We start from the raw sequence: 25263 nt of genomic DNA on the forward strand, positions 1-25263 counted from the left end.
AATTCTATTTTGATGTAAAAATCAGAGCGCAAATGTTAGCTGCTAATGGTAGCCACCAGAGTGGCTGCTGCTTCCGGTCTAGGCTATGCGGCAGTCTCACACACACACATTACCAAATAAGGACTATGTGGGAGTTCCCCTCGATTCCATTGGCTCTGACGGTCAGAAAGAGATGTCACATGTCAAAATCCAGCAAGGGGGGCCAGAGATATGGAAAATCCACCCAAATGGCCCCAGAAGAGGTTTTATTTTGCTAAATCTGTCTAAAAAGGTCAAATATCACTTGTTTTGCATCAATCTTGATACAGGGTACTTATTATGTGTTGTACTTTGGATTCTTAAAGCTTTTAGTCTACTAACCCATCATCCAAGGTTAGTTTTCACTATAAGTACAAAATATATTTTGGACGGACACTATAATTTACAGTTTTTTTACCATGTTCAATCTGAATTTTCTTTAAAATAAAAAACATCTATATTGAATCTGACTTTTCTACATCCAAATCACAGGTTTATCATTACTTTGAGAAAAAAGATTATTAATTTAACCCTTTTAGAAGGGAAAATATGGTCATTTGTTCTGGGAATGTCATTTTCGAGCCTGAAACCTGAAAAACAGGCTCGGGGTTTAACAGGTTAAAATTGTGTCAATAATTTCTGGTAATCTGTAAATTACCAGCATGACATGAAGTATACTATAATACATTGTTTTACAGTTACAATACTGATACTGTAACTTAAAATTATAGCATTAAAGTTTCTATTTTACAATTTATACACTATTACCGTAAACAAAAATACAGTACTTTTTAAATGGCAGTGTTTTATTTTATAGTTAAAATACTATTACCGTAAACAAAAATACAATGCTTGGAAATTAGTATTATTTTACAGCTATAACAAAAAATAAAGTAATTAATATTACTGTTTCATTTTACAGTTAAAACACTATTACCGTAAACACAAATACAGTACTTGGAAGTTACTGTGTTTCATTTAACATCTAAAATACTACTACTGTAATACCAAATAATTTCATTTGACACTGTTACTGTAAATAAAAACGTGTAAATACTGTGATTACCTTAACAGTATTTAACTGGCAGCAATTGACAAGTTACTTACTGTAATTCATTTTACTGTATTTAACTGGCAACAATTGACAAGTTACTTACTGTAATTCATTTTACTGTATTTAACTGGCAACAATTGACAAGTTACTTACTGTAATTCATTTTACAGTAAGTAACTTGTCAATTGCTGCCAGTTAAATACTGTGAATTTCACGGTACGTTTCTTACAGTGCACTTCAACTGATACTTCCAGCTCAATTAATCATTACACTTCCTCTAATCAGCTCAAATTAACGTCTAGATGAGCAGCAATGAAGTCTGTCACCCTGTGATTTGTTCATTAGCCGTTCAGAGTAAGTCCCTGACTGTGGCTATGGTTGCTGCTCTGCACTGCGCCCTTACGGCGGTTACTGTTGAGGTCGTTGTTCTCAAAGCCCCTCAGGTTAATAATGCTAGCTCTTTTGCACTGATGCCACTGTTCACACTGTTAGCTGCTCACACTCCCCATGTTGAGAGCCGTGCAGAGTCCCTCCATCATAGATATGCTCTGAGCTTTGACAGAGAACCTTCAAACTTCATTTCGATCTTTATCTCCTTTCAGCATTTTTAAACTTCCAAGATACTTCAATTTTACACATAAACATCTTTCAGACATGTTTTGTCCGTCACTGCAACTGCTTCAAAAGTTTTATCTCCAAATCTTCTGCAGCATTTGAAAATGTTGTTCCAAATGTCGTGCCTTCTCTTGTTCCCTTTGATCTATTTTAACATGCGTGTACATGTTTGTGTCATCATTGGCAATGAAGCTGTATCTTTGTGCTAAAACTAATGTCAACAAGTGTCAAAATGTTATCTGTTTCTCTGACAGACATCAATCCATCTCCATAAATAACTGTCACCCCTTCACCACCCGGCTCACTCATGGTGTCCCCCAGGGTTCAGTTCTCGACCCCCCTACTATTCTTCCTGCACAACCTTCCCCTTGGACGAATCCTTCGCCAACATGGCATCGGTTTCAACAGCTTTAGCTCTCCTCCCAGACCATCACACCAACCACACAGTCCACTCCCCATTATCTTATGAATATTATATCATGTATGCAAAAAAACTACCGTCAACTTCAACAAATCAGAAACACTGATCCTCGGCCCAAAATCCCTAATCCATTATTTCCAGTCCTTCTCATTAACTATTAAAGGGTCCAACGTCACCCCCTCTATCCAGGTCTGCAACCTTGGTATCATTCTCAATCTCAACCCCCTACCTCTTGCCTCTACCCAATGCAGACTAAACACTTGTTCTACCTCAGAAACATTACCTGCCTCTAACCCTCTCTATCTTATGGCTACAGAAACACTTATCATCCCTCATCCCTTCTAAACTCAATTCTGCAACAAAAACACGTATAAAATAAAATACGTCCAGAAACCCACTACCCATCTGCTCAGCTCCTCCTCCCGTTGAACCCCTCCCCCCACCTCATCACTCTTTTGTCTGGTTGTACAGTGTGTTTGTTCTTTCATTTCCTTGCATATTGTGTTTTTGGGGCAGGCATTGGCCAAGTACAAGTCCCGATTGGACTTAAATAATACGGAGTGTTGACTGGTATCTGGACAATTCACCTACTGGGCACTGCCGAGGTGCCCTTGAGCAAGGCCCCAAGCCCCTGGACAAAATGCCGCCGGATAAACTGACAGCCTGTTTGCTCTGACATCTCTACGTGTCATAAAAGGCATGTATGTATTCAGAGGCAACTGAGTGAACACCTGAAGGTTCTTCTTCTTTTTATTTTTGAATGTTTGTTTGAACGTTTGTGTTAAATTAAACAGGAGGTACAGTTTATTTCAGTATTTGTATTGCTATATCTATTATGTACTTTTTTAAATTATCATTATTACACTTTTTAGGTGTTTAACTTTTTACCTAAAAAGTAGGGCACTTGTAAGCTCCAGCAGTGCAGGTATAAAAAGCTGATCTTGTGGAGGCTGCAGGGAGGAAGAGATGGAGAGAGGAGTGTTTGTAGACACAGAGCCAATGGAAAAGGGAGGTGGGGGAGTGTGTGTTTGTGTGTGTGTGTTTGCACTTTGAGTGAATGCGTGAGTGAGAGAGAGAAAAGAGAAAGAAAAGAGAGAGAGAGAGAGAGAGAGAGAGAGAGAGAGAGAGAGAGAGAGAGAGAGAGAGAGAGAGAGAGAGAGAGAGAGAGAGGAGAGAGAGAATAGGGCCGCCCTTTACAGTGGACCTGTCACGCATAATATTTAGCATGAGAAGTAACCCCCCCCCCCCCCCACACACACACACTCCTCCTCCCCTATACTCTGTTTGGGGATCAAGCCTCACTCCTCCACAGCCTTCAGGTCTGACAGCACACAGGGAAGAAGAGAAGAAGAAGGAAAGTGTCCAAACTGACTCTCTGTTCCTCTGACTGTTTCTGAGCCCGACCGACGCACCGGGAAACTTTTTGTCCATGTCCCGGCCACCCTGAGGCCAGGACACCCATCAGCCTGCAGCCGAGCCCAAAGCCTTTTCCACGGATTAATTTAACCAAACCGGGATTTGATGTAAGTGTAAATCACGGCGTTGTGTTCTCTCTGTGTGTGGTCAGGATCCAGCCAGCTCTTTTTCATTTGTGCGTAAAAGTTTACTAAAGCTAGCCGAAATGTAAAGCAGGGCTTAATCAACTCTCTTCTACAATTTGCGGCGTTCTATACCAGCGTTTACTACATCGTGTGCCCGACATCAGAACTATTTTAAAGCCTCTGGGTTTAAAGAATTATAAAAGGTAAAAAACCTGAACAGCAGTTTCCTAAAGTGTGCGTCCACGGAGCACATTATTATTGTTGATGAGAGGAGACACATGTATCTCATTCTATTGCATCCTCCTTAATACAAAATTATACAAGTTACAAAAACATTTGTTTTACTTTTGGCTAATTCTAATATCTTAAACACGCTCTGTGTGAAGGCCCGTGTCATTTTAGGCCACGAAGAACGCTTTACTTTCATTTAACATTTGTACATTATGCTGTTTTTTATCAGTTTGAAAAGTTCCCCCTCTGTGTGAGGAGATCTTAGCATTTAGGAAGTAGCAGCCTGTGGAGTTATAAATGATCATCTTCAGAGCATGTTGTGTTTCCTACAAAATCCGAAGACTCCACAGAGGCGGTCGTTATGAAAATATTTCAATATTTGGGAGGTCAAAAATATCTGGGGATGTAGAGGGAATTGATAGGTGGCAGGTGGCTGCCGGGGCAACAGGAGACCGCGGACTGAAAAACAAAGCCCCCCCCCCCCCCCCCCCCCCCCCACACACACACACACACACACACACACACACACACACACACACACACACACACACACACACACACACACACACACACACACACATGCCCGCCACAAACGAATTTATAATAACAAACACTCATACTATATTCTCATCCATATTGCAAACAACATGACACGATCATTTCAGGGTTAAGATCTCAATATTTAAGAATATTTTTTTTATGGAGAGTGACTTTGTAGGCCTATATATATAATAATAATAATAATATATATATATATATATATATATATATGTTGTTATTATTATTATTACAATTATATATATATATATATACATATATATAATTGTAATAATAATAATAACAATAATAATAATAATAATACATATTATAATTATATATTATAACTTTGATAATTACAATACATATAATCATCACAATAGGAAACAAATTAAATGGAAATGAAGGTCAAATGAGCTCTCATGGACGGATGTTTTCAAATGATGTATATTTCGGTCAAATTGATTTGACAAATTCTTTCTTTTTTCGCTCGGCCTTCTGTCGCATGGAGGCTGAAACAGATGGAAACCTGCAGCCTATTCGGCATTACTCGTTCAAAATAAAGCATGAATAAATAAATATAGCATAGGCCTACTGTCATTTAATCAAAATAAATTAAATGAAGTTAAATAAATCAAAGCCTAGTGAGAACATTATATTCAGCATCAGGACTTTTAAAAGGCCCAATGCTGTAAATTAAAAGGCTACGGTTCATTTTGCACACATATTTAATTTCGCTATTTCAAGCTCGTACTGATAAAGGTATAGCTTTTTATTTATAAAAACAAATCAAAGTGGAGATGGATGTATTAAGATACCCTGGTTTGATGTCCTCCTGCAGGCCTCAGGTTGTAGCCTCAGCTCTTTGCATGTTCCTGGGTCATCGCATGTAAATAACATTTGTTTAATTGAACATCCGTTTGTCCTCGGGCTCAATGTAGGCTATATCTGCGGCGCGTGCACAGGCCGGGCCGCGGGCCGCAGAGAGGTCCACCTGCACCATGATGTCCGTCATCAGATAAATACGTTTCATTTCAAATAGTAGGCCTATGTATCACTTTCAGGATCAGCCTCATTGTTTTTAACAAGTGGGAATCTGCATGAGACCGTAACTTCATTATGTAATTAAATAACATATTCACAAAGCGTTTAAAATAGTTAAAACACCTTTAAAAAAAAGCTAAAAATAAATACTAAAATTCACATCAATAAAAATGTTCATTTGAAATGAAAGCGGTGGTCAGGATATTTAATTTATCTATGTTTAATTTAAGAGAAAAACGGAAACTTGCTTAACTCACATTCTGAACATGTTATCGCCCATTTAACTTCACAGTGCATCCTTATCAACAATAACCATGCACTGTTATGTTAGCCTATGGACTCACTTCGTTAATATAACTATTTTTAATATATAGGCCACATTAGATACGTTGTTAGAAAGAGTGAAATAAAATGATATTTTGTGGGTGTACAGGATAAAGTGTGTGCGTGTGCAGTGTGTGTGTGTGTGTGTGTGTGTGTGTGTGTGTATGTGTGTGTGTTAGTACTCGGCCTCTCTCTCTCAATCATATGCAAATGGCTGTTATAGGAGGGCAGAAATTAACATCTACAAACATTGGACCGAAATTCCATCTGCCGCCTCTTCGAGGAGGCCCTTAATAAGTTCTCAGACAGCAAAGTGACACACATCTTAATCAACTCTTAATCCCGGGAATTAATTCACCACGCGTTTATGAATAATTCCCGCGCTAATGCATGCAGTCCGTGGAAATGCAAGCAGTCTGCCGCGCGCACCGCCAGATGGACCGGCCAGACCCCGAAAATGAGAGGATTTTTACTTCCATTATTATTATTATTTATTATTATCAGCAGATATATTTTAATGAGATCGCTGTCACCGGTTTATGCAAAACGCTCGTGCTTGTGCAAACTGGAGAGTCTCGCTGCTGATCATATGAGAGCATGAGGCCTCAGCAGAGTTCACAGTGATTTCAGAGGAGCATGTCAGGTGGATGGAACAGTGCTCCAGGAAATAGACTGAGCCTTCTGATGTCCAAGATCAAGATTCAGAGATCATCATATGCACAGTAGCTACATTGGAGTTATGGCAACACAATCTTAAATCTCAGGCTCCTTTAACAATGCAACATAAATATATATATAAGCCATTAAGAAATACAGACCTAATAATGTGCAAGTAAATGTGTAATTAAACATGTGAAACAGACATGATGAGCTATACATAGAATGTCAAATGAAAGGTTCAGGAATAAAATACTGTTTGTTGTAAAAGTAAATACATGTGTGGAGAGAGGGTAAAATCTTCAGGTTTATTTGAGATTGTCATTCAATTCTCTCAGAGTCACTTCAGTGTGAGCCTCAGAGGTCCATCACTGTCAGCCTCCCTGCTTGTTAGCTCAGTGATACTCTAGCTTGTTGGCCATATTGAGATCAGGGAGGGGGGGCTCTTGATTTTGAAAATATAATCATGTGGCGCCCCTCGTGCATGTGTGGTTGGACTCTGCCAAGCTTCTGAGCAGCACTGTCATCGGGCCGGATGTCCATCCATCACAGCAAATTTAGCCTTCGGACTGGATCACATTTATTATTCTGACCAAAATACGGGCCCCTGCTCATCCTGGACCTGGGCCCTGCTCTCACAGGGGACAGATGCTGCTCTTCAGGCGAGGCCAAACTGAACTGCAGCGGCCCCGGACACTGAGATTTTAAACGCACAAGAAAAGGCTCTACACACATTTACAGAAACAAAGACATGGTCTACTTGGGATATTTGAAGTGTTAAACGTGAAATACGTCCTCTGTGACTCTCTGCTGTGTGCTGTTCTCCTTTTAACAAAGGGAAAGCTCAGATTTAGCTTCTTCCGCAGGATATTAAACAGTTTGGCCTTTGTTGAAATAAGTGGTATCCTCCAGCTCAGGTGATAGCATGCGATTGGATTTGTTTGCCAGATCAGTGATTTGCCTGTATATCATTAGATGTCAGCAGGTGTTGAACACGGCTCCATCAGATCAGGCTCGCTGAAATGTCACATCTCACATTTGACAAACCGACCAGGCAAAGCTAACATATGGACTTGAAATACTAGCTATTTTTCTGTTAACCTTTTGAAATCCCAAAACAGATGGATCATTTTCTGTTGAGTCATTTAACTAAAAACAGAAAAAATAAACAATATTTGCTTGGTCATGAACAGGAGTAAGAATAATCCTTGTGACCCACAGGCCGATCAGAGGCTCATTAATCCAGATCCTCACAGAGTAATCCTCCTGCTGGGAGACTGACCTCACCCTCAGTCTCCCTCCTGCGTTCCCAGCGATGCTGTGGCCCCCGGCCTTCAGCAGAATACCCGTTTTCCTGTCTCCTAATCTTTTGTGAACTGCTCCCATCATTCTCACGGATTCTAAACAGAAACAGATGCAGGTCTTTCTTTAAAGTCTCTGGAAAATGTTACTTGTGTGAAGGGACAAATATGAAAGTGCATTGGGTGGCATTTTTAAGGGTTGATGCGTGCATGTCTTGCTGAAGTTGGACGGCAGATGTGTTTGATGGATGTTAGCTCACCTATCAGATGTCACAGATATTCAGCGGTAATAAGGTGCTAAACCTTTAATCAGAATATGCAGGTTGGCTTTGGTGGAGCATTATTGTCAGTGAGTGACGCAATGCTAAGTGAGGGTTAGGGATAGAACAATGATGTGGGCCGGATTCAAATCATTGTATATCAACCCTGTCTCCTAAAAATTACGTTCCCACAGAACTAAACTGCATTCTCAATTACGTTTAGCCAGAAACATATTTACTCCCACGTTACGTTCGTTATGAACGTATCTTAAATACATTTATTTTCTACATATCTTCTAGAAACATATTTTCTCCCACGTTACGTTTCTTATGAACGTATCTTAAATACGTTTATTTCTACATATCTTTGCCATTTATTGTCTTGCTTATAATAATGATAATAGTCATTTATAAATATCATTTTAGAGCACACATTGAAATCAGTGGGCGAGGCTGTAATTTCGCCAGCTGTTACTCTCATGAGCGAGGCAGAAAATAATAGTTTTAACATGCCAAAAAGCTGCTGTGTCGTTTATTGCACCTCAAAGATTAACACAAATCCAGAGTTACGTGTTTCTGTACTTCCTCTAAGAAGAAAGGACAGTAACAGAAGATCTCTGTGACGCCAGATGTGGTGTTGTTAATGCGATATGATATCCGGAAAAAAATTCAGTTTAGGATGGCCGAAGACACTACACTACCCATAATCCCCAGCTATCGTTTGGGACTACAGTCCCGTTGACAAACCCCGTGATTAATCTTAAAACTCTGGGATTGGATGTTGGAGTGGCAGTGCGCCAAGGTTACGCCGAGCGTCAAGCTCTTTGAAATGGAACGAAACCACGGTAGACTATTCAAAACTGGATTTGAAAGCCCCCCCAGAACTACACATGCTGGCTATTGTGTTTCGCAACATGTTCTCTATGGCACGTCTCTTCTGGGAATTGTAGTTTTAAAAGACGTTTTCGTTTTTCCCAAAATTAGAAGTTGACAGTATTAAACTGTGTACATCCCTGGAGATTTAGGCAATAGGAAACACATTGGTGTGTACACATTTAAAACATGTAATTACTAAATGTGGGAAAATCGCTTGTATCCATAATGGGCAGCATTAATATATACCCACATGACAGCTCATTGTTACTTTGTAATTCTACTTCACTACAATTCAGAGGTTAACCTGGTATTTTTACTCCACTGCATTTATTTGAGTTACTTTGCAGATTCTGATTAATGATGTGAAATATAAACAACCCATAAATCAGACTTTAGTTACACCTGAGTAAAATTCAGGTAAGGTGATTGTCAAGTGCCAACAATCAGGAGAGATATTTAGTGCTTGAGAAGACTAAACATATATCTGCAGATCCCTATAAAGTATATTCATTACTCGTTATTCTCTACTAATAGTTAATTAAAGACTGTATATTATGGCTATTTTGCACTTCCCTTTCAAGATTTCAAGATTTTCAAAGGTTTATTGACATATCATATACACAACTACGGTGTAGTTATGCAATGAATGAAAAACTTGGGTCACAGGTTCCTCAACAGTGCATTACAAGACATCTATCAATATGTGTATACTCCACCATTAAACTGTCATTCTGCACATTTCTTATTCTATCTACATACATAAGAGTATAATTAATGTGTATAATATCAGTTAAAATAAGTGCTTCAACATAGTTAACATTGCAGGAAAGCAATATATTAGACGTTAAGTACTTTGTCAGGCTTAATATTTATCTGTAGATAGATACCCCCAAAGCTTTTTCCTTATTTGAAAGAAGACCTTAACCTAAAGTACTCTTTAATGTGTTAATAAAGGTTGATTAGTTTGTCTGTTTTGCACATCCTCATATTAATATCTTTGTACATCCGGCACTAAACTGTTTTATTGTAGAGATCACTTACAGTATCTTCTTGATTTTTTTATATTCTATATTTATATAATTGACCTTCTACTTTCCCCCTATGAAAGTATGTACTCTTAATATTTTGTTCATCAAATAACATTATTCAACAAAAATAACATTATTCAACAAAAATAATTCAATAACGTGCTTTAACCACTAGGTGGTGCACACAAGGTACACACAGCATACTAATAATAACTTTGTATTATTAGTGTAGGACACTTATGTATGTATAACATCTGAAGATGTATAGTTTTATTCATGTTTTTACATAATTGTACAGGATATTGCTATACTATTTCTCATGTTTTACTTCTACACATTAATATCTGATTTGTAAAACATCACAGACAGAAAGGTATATCCGTCATTTAATGGTCAGCTATTGCAATTGTGATTCCATAGGTGTGTCTCCCATCACCCAAATCCCCTGACTATTCTCTCAACTCAGTATTTACATTCTTATATTCAAAGAAAATCAGTAATATCTTTAAAAACTACAAGTTATTTTCTATCAGCTGTGCACCGTTATGGTGTAAATATAACCTATCTACCAATTGGATCAAATATAAAAGTCAGCCGAATTACTATTGATACTGCAAGGAGACGTATTTTGTGAAAAGAAATGCAAGATGCAGTTCTTCAAGTTTGTCCAGAAGTCTTCTCATCAGGGCTCTATAAATAAAGAACTACGGCAGATGTGTAATATTTAATGCAGCCCAACCGTGTATTACAATGCCGAACTTATGTGATGACTTCCAAAGAGAAAAGCAAGAACACTCGGAATAAAGTATTATTATATATTTTTTTTAATGTTTTCGGATATCATATCGCATTAACATCATATCCCAACATGCATTGCGGCTAAAACATCCAATCAACGAGCTTCAAGCTGAGGATCTTGGGTAATCTGTTCAGTGGGTTTGTGGTGTGTATCGCTCTAAATGTCCCTTATAGGCCTACGTCTGTTTCCAGTGACTTTATTTACGGCTAAAAAGCCCAATATTATAGAATTAAACGAATAAATAAAAACAAGGATAATTGTGTGTTATTGTTGAGTAAATAACAGTGTGTTATTTAGAAAAGAATAACACATTAGAAGGAAAAAAAGATTTAAAAAAATACAGATTTCAGTATTTTGAGGCTCTAAACCCCATTTATTTTCCTCACAGACGGGAAAAAAAGTCCGACATTATAAAATTTAAAATAAAAACAAATAAATAAAAAGATAAAACACTGGCATGTAATTTACGTTAGAATAAATAGAATGGTTTTGAATAATAGATGAGAGTAAAATCTACGTCACTTTACAGCCCCGCCCACTTTTGGGGAAACCAACGCTGTCATTTGAACAGCGATCAAGCCTGAAGCCACAGAGATCTTCTGTTACTGTCCTTTCTTCTTAGAGGAAGTACAGAAACAAGTAACTCTGGATTTGTTTTAATGTTTGAGGTGCAATAAACGACACAGCAGCTTTTTGGCATGTTAAAACTATTATTTTCTGCCTCGCTCATGAGAGTAACAGCTGGTGAAATTACAGCCTCGCCTACTGATTTCAATTTAACCATATATTGAGCCCGATTGTCGATTTCAAATGTGTGCTCTAAAATGATATTTATAAATGACTATTATCATTATTATAAGCAAGACAATAAATGGCAAAGATATGTAGAAAATAAACGTATTTAAGATACGTTCATAACGAACGTAACGTGGGAGTAAATACGTTTCTAGCTAAACGTAATTCAGAATGCAGTTTAGTTCTGTGGGAACGTAATTTTTAGGAGACAGGATTGTGTATATATAGCTCTGTGGGAACAAAATGACAAATTAACTTATATTTGATGAGTTTCTAACTCATCATAATGGATTACGGACTTAAAAAACTGAAACATTTGCTTTAATTAAATATATCATGTCAACAGATTAGGATATGGCAAACATATAAAGTTTAAATACAAAATATTAGGTTCATTTTAATAATATTGCTTTTAACCAACCTAAGTTATGTGAAATGTGTTAAAGTATACGTTTCAGTTTACTTAGTGTTATTTCAAGAGTGCGTGCAATTTGCTTGCTAGTCTGAATGTCTTTTAAATACTGAATTTTTTATTTCCGATCAAGATCTGTTCAACAATGACTATTTAACAGTTATGTTATAAAATGTGTCTGCGTTGGGTTTTATGATCCGTGTGTGTCTTCAGTGTTATCTCCGCGGTCATAAGGAATGTGTTTGGAATGGCCATTTATAATCTACAGTTCTTCATTTGAAGAGATTAGGGGTTTGAAGAGTGATCGTTATGCTTTGTTGGCTGCATTTGTTCAAAGGAATATCATATTATAAAGTGAGTATTTATCAGTGATACGATGTCACTGACAGCCTGCCACTCTAACATCTGATATAAAGAAGTGATGTTCAAAGAGCGCAGGGGGAAATGAGGTCATTTCGAATATTTCAAACAGTGACAGTGAGTCTGGTTCAAGAGTTCAACCCAGTTGTACAATGTGTTGTTGGCTGTGGTTGTGTGGTGGTGGTGGGGGTGGGGGGGTTGACTAGACACCATGCCATGCTCTGTACTCCGCCACCCCCCAGCGAGGCTTCGGATTTAACCCCAGCAGAAGTCACATGTGACTGGCAGTGGCACACAAATGACTGGCATGGTGGCAAGCGGATGGGAAACACGGAAGGGGAGGGGGGGGCTCATTTTGCACAGACAAAGTGAGGTGAGTGGTAGGGGGGGGGGCACACGCCTCCCCCAGAATAGCTGGAATACACTGCTTCTAAGGCTTGTAACCACATTGGTGACCAGCAGGAGTGTCTGAGTCTCAGCAGGAGCTGATCACCTGTTCTGAGACGCTGACCCTGCACTCTTCAGACAGCACAAATACATCAGGAGGGAAACACTATCAAAGAATTACTCCAAAATGTAAATATTTTTAAAATATCTTATAGGTAAAAGTAGCAAGTCTTCACATTTAAGGAGCTGGAAAGGTAAAATGTTTTTGATCAAAAACCTTTTAGCAAAATGCTGCCACTTCATTTTCAATAACCAACTCGTGGTTTACTTATTTATTAATTTATTTACAATATTAATACTCGTTTCCTACATCTCATAGAGATTTCACATTTGGTCTTTAATGGGACTTTTCCTGAGTCTTGCCCTGAATAACTTCTACGTGTGATCACAGGGATAATAACTACATGACATGAGAACAATGGAGCAAAACTGTTTATTCCTCTATTCTGATTAAACACATATAGTGTTAGACAAATATGATGTTTATTTGTTACTTTATTTATATCCATAAACCCTGTCCACATATTGAAGCTGTTAACTGCTCTGGGATGATTAAACGGCCAGTTGTTTCTGAGTAACAGGTCCACCTCGGCGGCTAGAATCTGACATGGAAATGTCATCGTGTATTTTACAGCAATAACTCTGCTGCTCATGCAGCCCAGAATAGAGAGAGATCAGGGGCTGTTATAGCTGCTGATGTCAGCCTCAGATACTGGATCAGGATTACAACCAGCAGGGTGAAGGGAAAGATCAAAGAGGAAAATAGAAACACACACAGTATAGTGATTTATATGAACTGATGTTTCCCTATTAAAGAGTCCATAAGACTGTGTGGTTTATTTTGGGGAGGTGTTTTTAACCCAAAGACACAAAAAGCACATGATGGAACTGGGAATGTTTTTGAAGAAGAGTTGGTTGTATTTCATATATTTACTGAGAGGTGCTAGTGCTACACATGCATCTGTTAAGAACAGTGGTGGAAGAAGTATTCAGATGATCTATACTCAAAACATTCTCTTGCACTATTTCTATTTTTCATTTGTATTTACTTGCAGATCTCAAAACATTGTCTTGCACTATTTTATTTGTTTTATGTCCTATATATATATATATATATATTCATGTTGCAATGAGCCTGTGAGCCATGACAATAAAGCCTTGAATATTGAATCTATACTACAGTGTAAAATACTCTGTTTTAGTAAAAGTACTGCATTCAAGTGCGTATAGCTAACTTAATTAGGCCTACAATATATTTTAAGTAAGTAAAAGTACTCGCTATGCAGAAAGGCACATTAAACAAAAATATATTTGTTGATGATTTTATTCAAATGATTGGTGAAGGCAGGGTTTATTTGAATTACTTTATACACTGGGTTGATTAGCCTATAATAATGTATGATAATGTATGTGTCGATTTACATTTAGCATGAACCTAAATCTGCAGAGTAACTGTATTGGAGTAAACATTATTTGAATTGAACATAGCCTACAATTAAATGTTTAACTTAAGTATAGTATAGCCTACTTGAGTAAATGTACTTAGTTACATTACACCGCTGGTTAAGAATAATGTAGCCTATAATCAATTTTGTATTTTTCTGTTGCCAAAAAAACAGAATGTTGCAGAAATTATATATAAAACGGACTCTGTTAAAAACGAAACTCAATTAAAAGCATCCATTTAACCCTCCTGTCGTGCTACATTAAAAAGGTCACGTGTTCATGAAGCTGAATGAATGCATGGCCTCCTCTCTTAAGCCTGGTTGGAGGTTGAACCTGTTGAGGTGTACCTGGGGGGTATACTACGAAGCAGGATTTTCGCTTTGCGGCTAAATTCAGGGAAAACTCCGGCTTTCCGGTCCTACGAAGCTGGTTCTCTTTTTAGCAGGCTAGATCTCCATGGTAACTTATGCTTAGCGGCTAACCTGGTCGGGACCAGGTTATGTTGCAGGCTAAGAGCTCAACTCAGTGAAAGCACTGCCTGCTGACCAATCAGAGCTCAGTGTGTGGAGTTTAAAGCGATCAAGTCATATTACAGGAGAAAGGAAATACAGAAAAGCTGCCGTCGCAGGAAAGACGGCCGGCAAAAATCACCGACTGTGTGAACGTGAACATTAATAGAATATCACCTCCATCTTCAGAGCAATCTGACTATTATAATATTAGCTTTAAGAAAGCTTACTTAAATATCTGCCACAACATAAGTAACCAGATCAGAGTAACATTAAGTACAGTCCGCGGCATATCACTTCATAATGTAGGCTATCATATATTTTCTTATCTGAGCCTACTGTATGCAGAAGTATTATTTTAAGCAACACATTAAGTTGACGAAACACTCGAGTCAAATGTAGGCTAATTAAAGTCAAATCGTGTTTTAGACGGGGCAGGGATATCATAAACCTGTTAATGTACGCATTCAAACACTTTTTCTGTTGCCAGCTGTATTCACCTTGCAGGTGCAGCTCTGTGGCTTTGATCCTGGATCAAGTGTTTAAGTCATGGATGTTTAAAGTTTAACTTCTTCATTTTTGACTAGTATTAAAGTTGACTTTTCATTCAGGAAGTATGACGCTGCGCTGTCAGTGCGCTTCTCCATGTTTGTGATTGGTCGAATGCTCCAGATACCACCCGTTTCATGTGAACGCGCACCTAACTAGGTAGGACACTGCTGGCTTGAGCGATCCACTTGATAACCAGCGTCGTAGTACGGTTTAGCGAGAGCGCGTATGTTTTGGATTAGGCCAACCGGCTAACTCAAACATATCCAGGTTAGGTTAAACCAGCTTCGTTGTATAGGCCTCTGATCGTGGATCTGCTGCACATCAGCTGTGTGTGATGAAAAGCGATCCGTGTTAGTGCAACGTTATTAAAGTTCTTTCAGAATATCACCGGAACAGAGACACGCGACAACAACAACAACAACAGATCAGGGTCACACCGAACCTTCATTCAGCCAGATCAATGCATACGACTTTTCGGGAGCTATTACAACTGAAATATAATAGGAGACACAACACGAAGCCCGACTTTATAAAGTGGATATTTAATTTGGAGAGGAAAGCGACATCCTAATATAAGTAGGCCTAGGCGAATTATCAATTCAAATAAACATGCTTATTTATGACAAAAAAACAAGCTGTCCCGACACCGGCGGGACTTACATGATTATTAAAGGATGATGGAGATGTTGGTCAACGAAGGCTTGCTCTCAACTGCCTTTCCCTCTCTCTCTCTTTCTCTCTCTCTCTCTGTGTGTGTGTGTGTGTGTGTGTGTGTGTGTGTGTGTGTGTGTGTGTGTGTGTGTGTGTTCAGAGCCTGCTGATGGATTTTAACCTGTTGACGGACAGTGAGGCCCGCAGCCCGGCTCTCTCCCTCTCTGACTCCGGGACCCCGCAGCACGAGGCGGGGTGTAAGGGCCAGGACACCAGCGGTGAGTAACCTGTGCAGAGTAATAACAATAATAATAATAATAATAATATAAATGTCATTATTGCTGTTATAATTAATCGAGAGGCTGTATTTCCGCGGAATAGCTTCATAAATTATGGATGCAGATTATGAAGACAAACAGCTGATGTCCTGTCCTCGTGTCTCTCATGCTGCAGGACATCCATTCCTGCAATCCACCGATTACTCATAATTTCAGCTCGAGCACACTTTAATCAGAGCCAATTGATAAAAAGAAAATATGTTATTATGCAGTGTTTATCTTGTAAAAGGCTTTGAGAGGAGTTACATGATTGGATATCAGACACTGCAGTCCTAATGCTCTGATGGGCTTATAACTCACGTGAAAACTCAAATACATATTTAAACAGCATTTGACAGCGTTTCTCCTGAGAGCAGCAGACACCTGCAGACACTGGATTTGAGTCCGCACCATTTTAAGTGTTCAGTCATCTCCATATGATCTCCTCCGGGATATTTGCATCATCTGTACACTGGAAACACTGAAACGTTGACTTTAATTAAATATATTATGATAACACATTTCACACGACTAAGATTGAAAGCAATAATATTAAGTTGAACCTAATATTTTTTATTTAAACTTAATATTGTTGCTTTCAACTAACCTAATACAGTTATGTGAAATAGGTTGACATTATAAATTAATTAAATTCAACGTTGAAGTCTTTTCAGTGTTTTTAATCATCTAAGCAAATCAATAAAACATATGAAGTAGCCTTAACTATTATATCAGAACAAATTAAGACTAAAACCACAAAATACACTTTGTATTGCTTGTAAAGATAACTGTTTGAAACTTGGGTCATGCCATTAAAGGTCAGATCGAAGGAATGACTTAATGCTGAGTGTTGATTGGTCACGTGGGTTAGGGATAAGACTAACACTAGTTTCTCTCCCGTTGCATAAACAGACCATCTTAGCTTGTCCAACGATGCTATATGAACACGTGTTAAACAGGACAAATCATAACACTTAAACCCACCCATATCTGTATTTATATCTATCTTGGGTGTGTGTGTGTGTGTGTGTGTGTGTGTGTGTTTATGTGTGCGTAACCCAATCTAATTGCTAAACTGTGTGTGGTTAGAAATCCAGCACTAACAAACTGTCAAACACAAACTATTTTGGAGTGAAATGTGGTGTAAAATGCTTGGTGTGTGTGTGTGTGTGTGTGTGTGTGTGTGTGTGTGTGTGTGTGTGTGTGTGTGTGTGTGTGTGTGTGTGTGTGTGTGTGTGTGTGTGTGTGTGTGTGTGTGTGTGTGTGTAGTCTTAAAGAGGTCTTGTGCAGCTCAGTTACGTAGCTCTCAAGAATACTGTCTGAAGTCAAACTCATGCTGCCTGTAAAGCCTTCCTCCATGTGTCTATGAATGTGAAATGGCTCCTATGGAGGTACAACGAGAAGCAGCATGACAGTATCTCAGGTGCATCCAAGCATGTGATTACATGTAAGTTTAGATGTAAGTGAAATGCGTGAAATAAAGCTATTCATTTAATCTTTATATTCCCAATGAAAGCCTTACAAATCGTAGATTTTCTCTTTTCAATTAACCACAACAATTTAAATAAAATAAAGAAATGTTCCTATTATGCAATAAAAGAATATGACATATTTAGCTTACACTCTGTGTTTGTTTGGTAAGCTGTATTTTTAGATGTATGATTAATAACTCTTAGGGTCTAGTAAATACACCCCTAACGGCTTACTGGCATTGTGTGTAATTATTCGTTTTATTTTAAGTTTAATATTTTTGATGTAGAGATCTTTACTTCGGATTCTTGTCTTGATCAGTTCATTTAAATACAGATGATTCCAGCAGATAGCCCTGCCATGCTGCTTGCTAAATCACAAAACAATATTGAAAGCACAATAGTCATGAATGGATTTGTAATAAAAGATTCTAACGGCAAACACATCTCCTACAGTTGGTTGGGTTTTGTTCTCCTTATAACGAACACTAGAGTCCCCCTTCTATCAGGGCTGGGTTAGTGAGGAATAAAAGAGTGCACCGCGCTGACGCCCACGCTTCAGGCTCTGTGTCTCACACCCAGGACTGAGCTGACTGAGTCTCTTCATAATGAGCGTCCTCTAAAGAGGTGCAGCTCCTGTTAAACCTGACTTTGATTTGACCTTTGAGAGACTGTTTGTCTTTTAAAAGCTTTGACCTGGACCTAATATGTGATGGTCTGACATATCATGATTTCTGTTGATAAATTCTGCATTTAGCTGTTTTACAGATGTTTAAAAGAGATTTAGTTAAAAGCCTTGAGTAGTTGTTTTCCAGATTAGAGCTGTGAGAGAGGCTGACCTGGAACAACTCTGTCATGTCGGCACATTATCAGTCAGATTGCTCCTATTGTTGGTCCGCGCGCCACTCTAAAAAGGGCTGCCCTTTCCGCAGTATTGTGTTTTAGACATTGGCCTTAAGTGACAGCTTACCCAGTGTCAGTTTACTGGCAGACAACAGCCCTGCCTGGCCCTTATTGGTTTTGCCGGTGGCCCTGTGGAGCCTCTTTTTAAACCCTGCTGATCATTTCGAACTGCTCCGTGAGCTAAGCCCTCGCCAAACAGAGCCCAACTTGCCCCAGTCACAAAAGCCTGATCCGCAGGATTAGCTGGCCAACTAATTTCACTCCTTTCTGTGAGGTCCTCAAATTGTGGGAGAGATCTGGCAGGGTGAAGCCTGGCAGACACAACATGGATGTGTGGTCCTTTAAACCGTTGAGTGGGGGCCAAATGCAATCACACACTGCTGCTGCACATCTCTGAACGTAATGCAGTGTTTGGAATTATTATCTATTGGCAAGGTCACACCCATGCTTGTCAGGAGGGATTTCAGATGATGTGGGATCTGACAATAAAAGGAAGTCAGTTTCAGCAGAGCTGCAGGCGTCAGAATGACTGCAGAAAGCGGCTGTGTGAAGGTTTCACTGCAGTGTCTTTGAAAGGAACTAGGAAATCTGGTACTAATCATAGGGAAAACGGAAACGATGTTGGTACATTTTCATTTAATTAAATCAGTCTTACTGAAAGCTCAGCAGGTCAGCTGAAAATCAAGGGTCAGAGTATATATAGTTCTTCAGTTATAAAAGGGAACAATCATTATTATAAATGATAAGTTGGCTTGAACTGATTCTTTTTCCATCATTATGCTTTTAGCAACAACAAGTCCACCAAACATATTTAAATAGAAAGTTCAGGTATACACTTGTACTTCAATGTGATGCTACTTTATATTGACAGCATTAATAACATACATAGATCACAAATCCCAAAAATCAAATGAATACGCAATGATACATTAGATAGTGAGTCTATATGTACTAACTAGACTGTTCTAGGTTGTTTCTGTCTACTCCCCTCCATGTTCCCAGTGTCCTCATGTCACCCTTTCTCTCTGATGCAGACACAGAGAAATCCCAGCAGAACCAGCTGGATGAGTCCAGCGCTGAGGACGGCTCCCTGAAGAAGAAGCAGAGGAGGCAGAGGACTCACTTCACCAGCCAGCAGCTGCAGGAGCTGGAGGCCACCTTCCAGAGGAACCGCTACCCCGACATGAGCACCAGGGAGGAGATCGCAGTGTGGACCAACCTCACAGAGGCCCGGGTCAGGGTGAGTACCAACCCCGCTCAGAGAGCCAGAGCTCAGACACACTTCTCCCAGTGTCCAGCTTCACCCTGTCCCACCAGGACATCTTTTATATTAACATGATAGTATCATTGCCAAAACCATATCCTAGTTCAGGGGTAGGCAACCCCTCTGAAGTGACTCCCTGTAGCTTTGACAACAAATAACATGGAAAGGAATAACAGCTATGTGTTGAACAGTGGACTCACGCTTTATCTTGGAGTTTGAGGTGATACTGTGACAGTGAACAAATAGGAATATTTCGTCAGCTAATGTATGAGCCTCGTCCTTACGGGGGTGGCTAAATATTAAATATTAGACTCACGGCTTTGGAAAACTATATCCGTTGTTAAATCCATAGACATTCAAATTCTGTGTGTGGATTCCTTTGCCTTTACTGCCAACAAGGCTGGCTTTACGGCATGCTTGATATATTGTGAGAAATTAGCAACCACAGAACATTTCATCTTGAAAGACATTTCAAGAACAAGCGCACACCATTTGCTGCTTCCTCTGTTGTAACAAGTAAACATAGCAATAGTAATTGTTTTGTATTGTTGTTCTAAAGTTTAAAGAGGCAACAAACACATTTTTGTATATAACTTTATTTAAAACGTTATAATGTGTTAACTTATACGACTCCAGACAAACCTTATTTGGTGGCAGAGGGGAAAACATTGCCCTTTTAACTGCAGGAGAAAAACAATTAATTTAAACATATCATGTACTAGGTCTGATGTTTTATTCCCTCCTGCCAAAGCTGGGGTCCACACACCTCAGAGTCAGAGGGGCAGCACAGGGGGCTTTGGTCCCTGTACAGTAGCTATATATATATATGGAGCAGGAGGACACATTCTGATGGATGACAATACAATCCCTGGCCTGCCTTAGAGCAATGGATCAAATGAATGCTGGCTGGATGAAAGGTCACATAGCACACACTCTGGTTGTTATTTTTGAAAAGGACGACAGGCTACACATGGTCCCTGATGGAGTCTATCATCTGTCCCCTACATGTGCCCTTTCAGAGCTGCTGTTAGCATCACAGCGGCAGCCTCATGGAACATATTGATAATAGAGGGATGTTGGATCAGTTGCTATTCAAGCTAATGTGTCTTTGGCAAATGTAAACTGTACAGATTTAATGTATGTATGTTGACTTAACTGGTGTTAAAGTGAGAGCAGCCTTTAGCACAAATGTGCTTCAAAATATACTTGCCTCCCATGGCCAAACAGTTTGTTGTAGACTCCAGAGGGACACATCACTGCACAAAGCAGTGTTTGTGAGGTTATGTGTGTGTGAATGTGCGGATGCATACGTGTGCGTTATTTGATCCATATAACGTAATGGGACCACCAGAGAATGCCACACACATCTGATATACTCCTGATACAGCTCTGCTAGTGGCTGTACTTCAGCTAGCTGCTAACATCAGCATGCTAACATGCTCACTATTCAAATGTTCAAATGTTTAGCAAGTATGTCCTTAGTGTGTGGCCTCAAATGGATCAGAATACCTAAACAGTAATATAGGGTTAAGTCATCATCTATTGCATGGTAAATATTATTATAGGAGTACATGATCATGAAATGATTAAAGCTGCACTTATCGACCATATTTCTTTCAGGGTGCATGCCACACAGGCGCTAAAGCCCTGAACAGTGAGTCCAAGGTTAGCCACAGTTAAGGTCTCTCTCCACTATCTCTATTAAATAGATGAATTCAATCAATAAAAAATAGACTCGTGCAAGAAAAATAGGGCTGATGAAGCACCAGGTTTATGGGACTGTTTGCTATGGGCCAACTTTTTGCTAGCTTGTGAATGAGGTGATGAAATATCTATGTCTATAACATATTCATTAAATATGAAGGTCAGCAAAAAGTTGTATGTGTTACTTCTACGCTCTTAACTTTTGTGGATTTACAATAAAGAAATGAAACTTCACTGGCCATGACATAAAAAGCAAATAGTTCAATGTTTTCAATTTGATGCTGTGTATAATTCCTACACTATGCTGACATCACCAAGAATGTTCATACACTTATATAGAGTTCATACTGATGCTTAATTTAAATGAAATCAAATACATATCAGTGCCTTTTAGAGAGATATTATGATATCCTTCTCATGCAGTCATTCACAGAAGACGTATAAACATGTCTGCAGTGGATCTGTTGGATAACCTTGACATTCAGCCTCTTCACACACCTTCCAGCCTTGGCTCCGGGGCACTGGACCAGCGATTGGGTGACTTCCTCTGGCGGGGGTTTCCCCTGCTGTCACTGAGCGGGCTGGAAAACTCAGAGTCATGCACTTTAAACTCATATTAATAATCAACAGCATACTGTTACTATACCAACAGAGCATTGGATGATACACAGCATGTGCAGTGGGTCAGAGAGCAGAGAGACGGAGAGTATAAACACAATAAGACAGGTAGAAGATGTACAAGGATAAAAGGGATCAAACATTTAACAGCAAAAATAAATTACGTTCAGCAGATACATAGTTAACCTGGAAACTTCTGTCACACGGATACACAAATCGAAACACAGTCTGGTTGCTGTGTAATTCAGCAAAAGTTGCACAACTTCACACAAAGAGAAACTTTGTGGGTTTCATTTCTTAAAACCCTCAATTTAGATTTTCCACTAAGCTTTAATCCAATTCATATCCTCCAAATATAGGACTATAAAATGACAAATGTGAAGATTGCCCTCCCCTGACATTTCTTTCATTGGGATCTCACTATTCAAATAAGTCAATGATTAGTTTTAATAAGCCTTGCCTAATATGACTGTTTGACGATACACTTCAACTTACTTTCGGGGATCATTGTGTCTTTCGAAAAATTCTGGAGACAATATTACTGAAATCATTTTTTGAAGGGGGGGGGGGGGGGGGGTGTTGGATACTCTGACTATATGTGCTTTAGAATTAGACTTTATTGACTGGCGGGCACATTTTGATAGAAAAAAGGAATACTGTCCTTTAAAAATAATTTCCTTAGTCTCTCAAGTTCTTCCTGCACAAATAATATGTATCAGTATTGTCGCTAAAGTTCTGAAAATAGTGGGGAAAAGGTTATAAGCATACAGAGACAGGCTGTGAGCAGGCCACTGATTTGACTTTTCACAATGCCACTCGTCTCACTCAATTTCTCTCCTGGACAGGTGAACTGTATTTTCACCACTTGTTCTGATATTCTTAGTTTTAGTTAAGCAGCCACATCACTAAAACCAGGAAAAGGTTTCTTAAGAAAAACTTTGAGAAACTAACTTGTTATGGGCTTTAAGGGAAGCACCAGGGTTCAAAGAGGGTTCACCAGATAGACGGTACACTAAAAACTTTTTTTCTTCTTTTGCTTTCTTAGGTATGGTTCAAGAACCGCCGTGCCAAGTGGAGAAAGCGAGAGAGGAACCAGCAGGCGGAGCTATGCAAAAACGGGTTTGGTGCCCAGTTCAATGGACTCATGCAGCCCTACGATGACATGTACACAGGCTACTCCTACAACAACTGGGCCACCAAGAGCCTAGCAAGCAGCCCCCTCTCCGCCAAGAGCTTCCCATTCTTCAACTCAATGAATGTAAGCCCCCTATCATCCCAGCCCATGTTCTCCCCCCAAAGCTCCATCCCCTCCATGAACATGGCCTCCAGCATGGTGCCCTCAGCAGTGGCCGGGGTTCCCACTACGGGGCTTAACAACCTGGGTAACCTGAACAACCTCAACAGCCCTACAGCGCTCAACTCGGTGGCGGTGTCTGCGGCCACGTGCCCCTACGCCTCCACCGCCAGCCCCTACATGTACAGAGACACCTGCAACTCCAGCCTGGCCAGCCTGCGGCTCAAAGCCAAGCAGCACACCAACTTTGCCTACCCGGCAGTGCAGAACCCCGTGTCCAACCTGAGCCCCTGCCAGTACGCTGTGGACCGGCCGGTATGAAGGAGAAGCTCCGGCGACCATCCTTAACCAACTGACCAGCTGTTAGTCCACTGTTACTCCACTCCTCATCTCACACTGCCAGATGTGCTGCAGCCTGGCAGATTGTGTTTCGATGGTACACAAAGAGAATAATCTTCAAAACTGACACAACAAATAGAATTGCCCAGATGGACCACCGTGCTTCAAAGGAATTCTTTCCAGTTTGTGGGACTTTGTCGCTGACCAACTGCCTAAAGGATTTCTAAAGATTATATGAATTATCTTTCTTTTTTTTTTTGCCTTCTTTTGAACTGCATGATTAGAATAAACGTAGAAAACAAGAGTAAATAAAACATGGATGCTTCAACTGGACATGTTGACCCACAAACATCAGATGCGATCTGCGCGACTGTCGCAGGAAAAGGGACCTGTGGTTGCTATGCAGGAGAAATGGAGGATGTATATAACGGACCTTTTTGTTTTGTATGTGACAAAAAATATATGAAAACGTACTTTAAAGATGAGAAAAGCATGTTCTTCAAAAGCAAGTACTATGAGCACATCCTTTAGGAACTTTAAACTTTGTTGTGATTCTTCTCTACGTGGAAGGTCACAGGTCAAAGGTCAGCCTGGATGGGCAAGAGGAGGGCCGTCCTCGAAAGTGAACACAACAACAACAACAAGTTACTCACACATACCAGAACATCAGCAAGATTTTTCAAGTAAAAACTCTAAGCCATTGAGTATATAGATTTGTGTGGTGTTTTACGAAGCAAGTCCATGACTGTAAAAAATGTATGTAAGAGTGCAGTTGTCATTGCAAAAAAACAAGCTTTTTTTCCTGGTGTAGCCTGCTCTGTCTCATTAAAGAACCAATTAAAGCATCACTTGTTATGAACTACACATGGACTTTGACCGTCATAAGAACAGAACACGTCCTCCATGTCTCTGATCTGTAACCTGTGGTGGAAAGAAACTCAATTCATTTATGTATCATACAACTTTCAGGTACTTGTACTATAGTATTTACATTTTCTGCCACACTATACATCTCCTCCACTACAATTTGGAGAGTTTTTGCCCCACTAGATTTATTTAATAACTTTAGTTACTTAACAGTATTAGAATGATATATTGAGTATGTATATATAGGAGCAATTTGGGGTGAAGTGTCTCAGGGACACAACGACATGCTGACTGCAGTGGGGTTTGAACCTGTGCTCCCCTGATCCGAACACCAAGGCTCTATCCACTGCGCCACACGCCTCCCTAATGATGTATATATTATTATAGATTGATATGTGTCACCATTGAATGATTTGACAAGCTACCTATAGCAGTAGATACATACGTTTAAATGAGCTTCACTTTTACCAGCCCATATTAAAGTAATGTGTACATTAATGCATCAATAATTATAGTTATATCATTGATTATAAGAGCTATATCATTTATGAATCTAAAATGGGCAATTCTCCATATAAGGCACTTTTACTTTTGGTCCTTAAAGTATATT

The 25263-nt window shown here is 39.4% G+C and overlaps 1 protein-coding gene across 1 annotated transcript; it reads left to right on the top strand.

The window, feature by feature from the left end:
• The first annotated feature begins 3427 nt into the window (after positions 1-3427).
• pitx3 (paired-like homeodomain 3) lies at positions 3428-24634 on the top strand. Its single transcript, XM_034226187.1, has 4 exons — positions 3428-3631; positions 16039-16156; positions 19602-19807; positions 23199-24634. Exons 2-4 carry the CDS (start codon positions 16048-16050, stop codon positions 23766-23768), a joined length of 885 nt encoding a protein of 294 aa, XP_034082078.1. The 5' UTR covers positions 3428-3631; positions 16039-16047; the 3' UTR covers positions 23769-24634.
• Positions 24635-25263: the final 629 nt, after the last annotated feature.

Source organism: Gymnodraco acuticeps, unplaced genomic scaffold, assembly GCF_902827175.1.
Source record: "Gymnodraco acuticeps unplaced genomic scaffold, fGymAcu1.1, whole genome shotgun sequence".
Lineage (NCBI taxonomy): Eukaryota > Metazoa > Chordata > Actinopteri > Perciformes > Bathydraconidae > Gymnodraco > Gymnodraco acuticeps.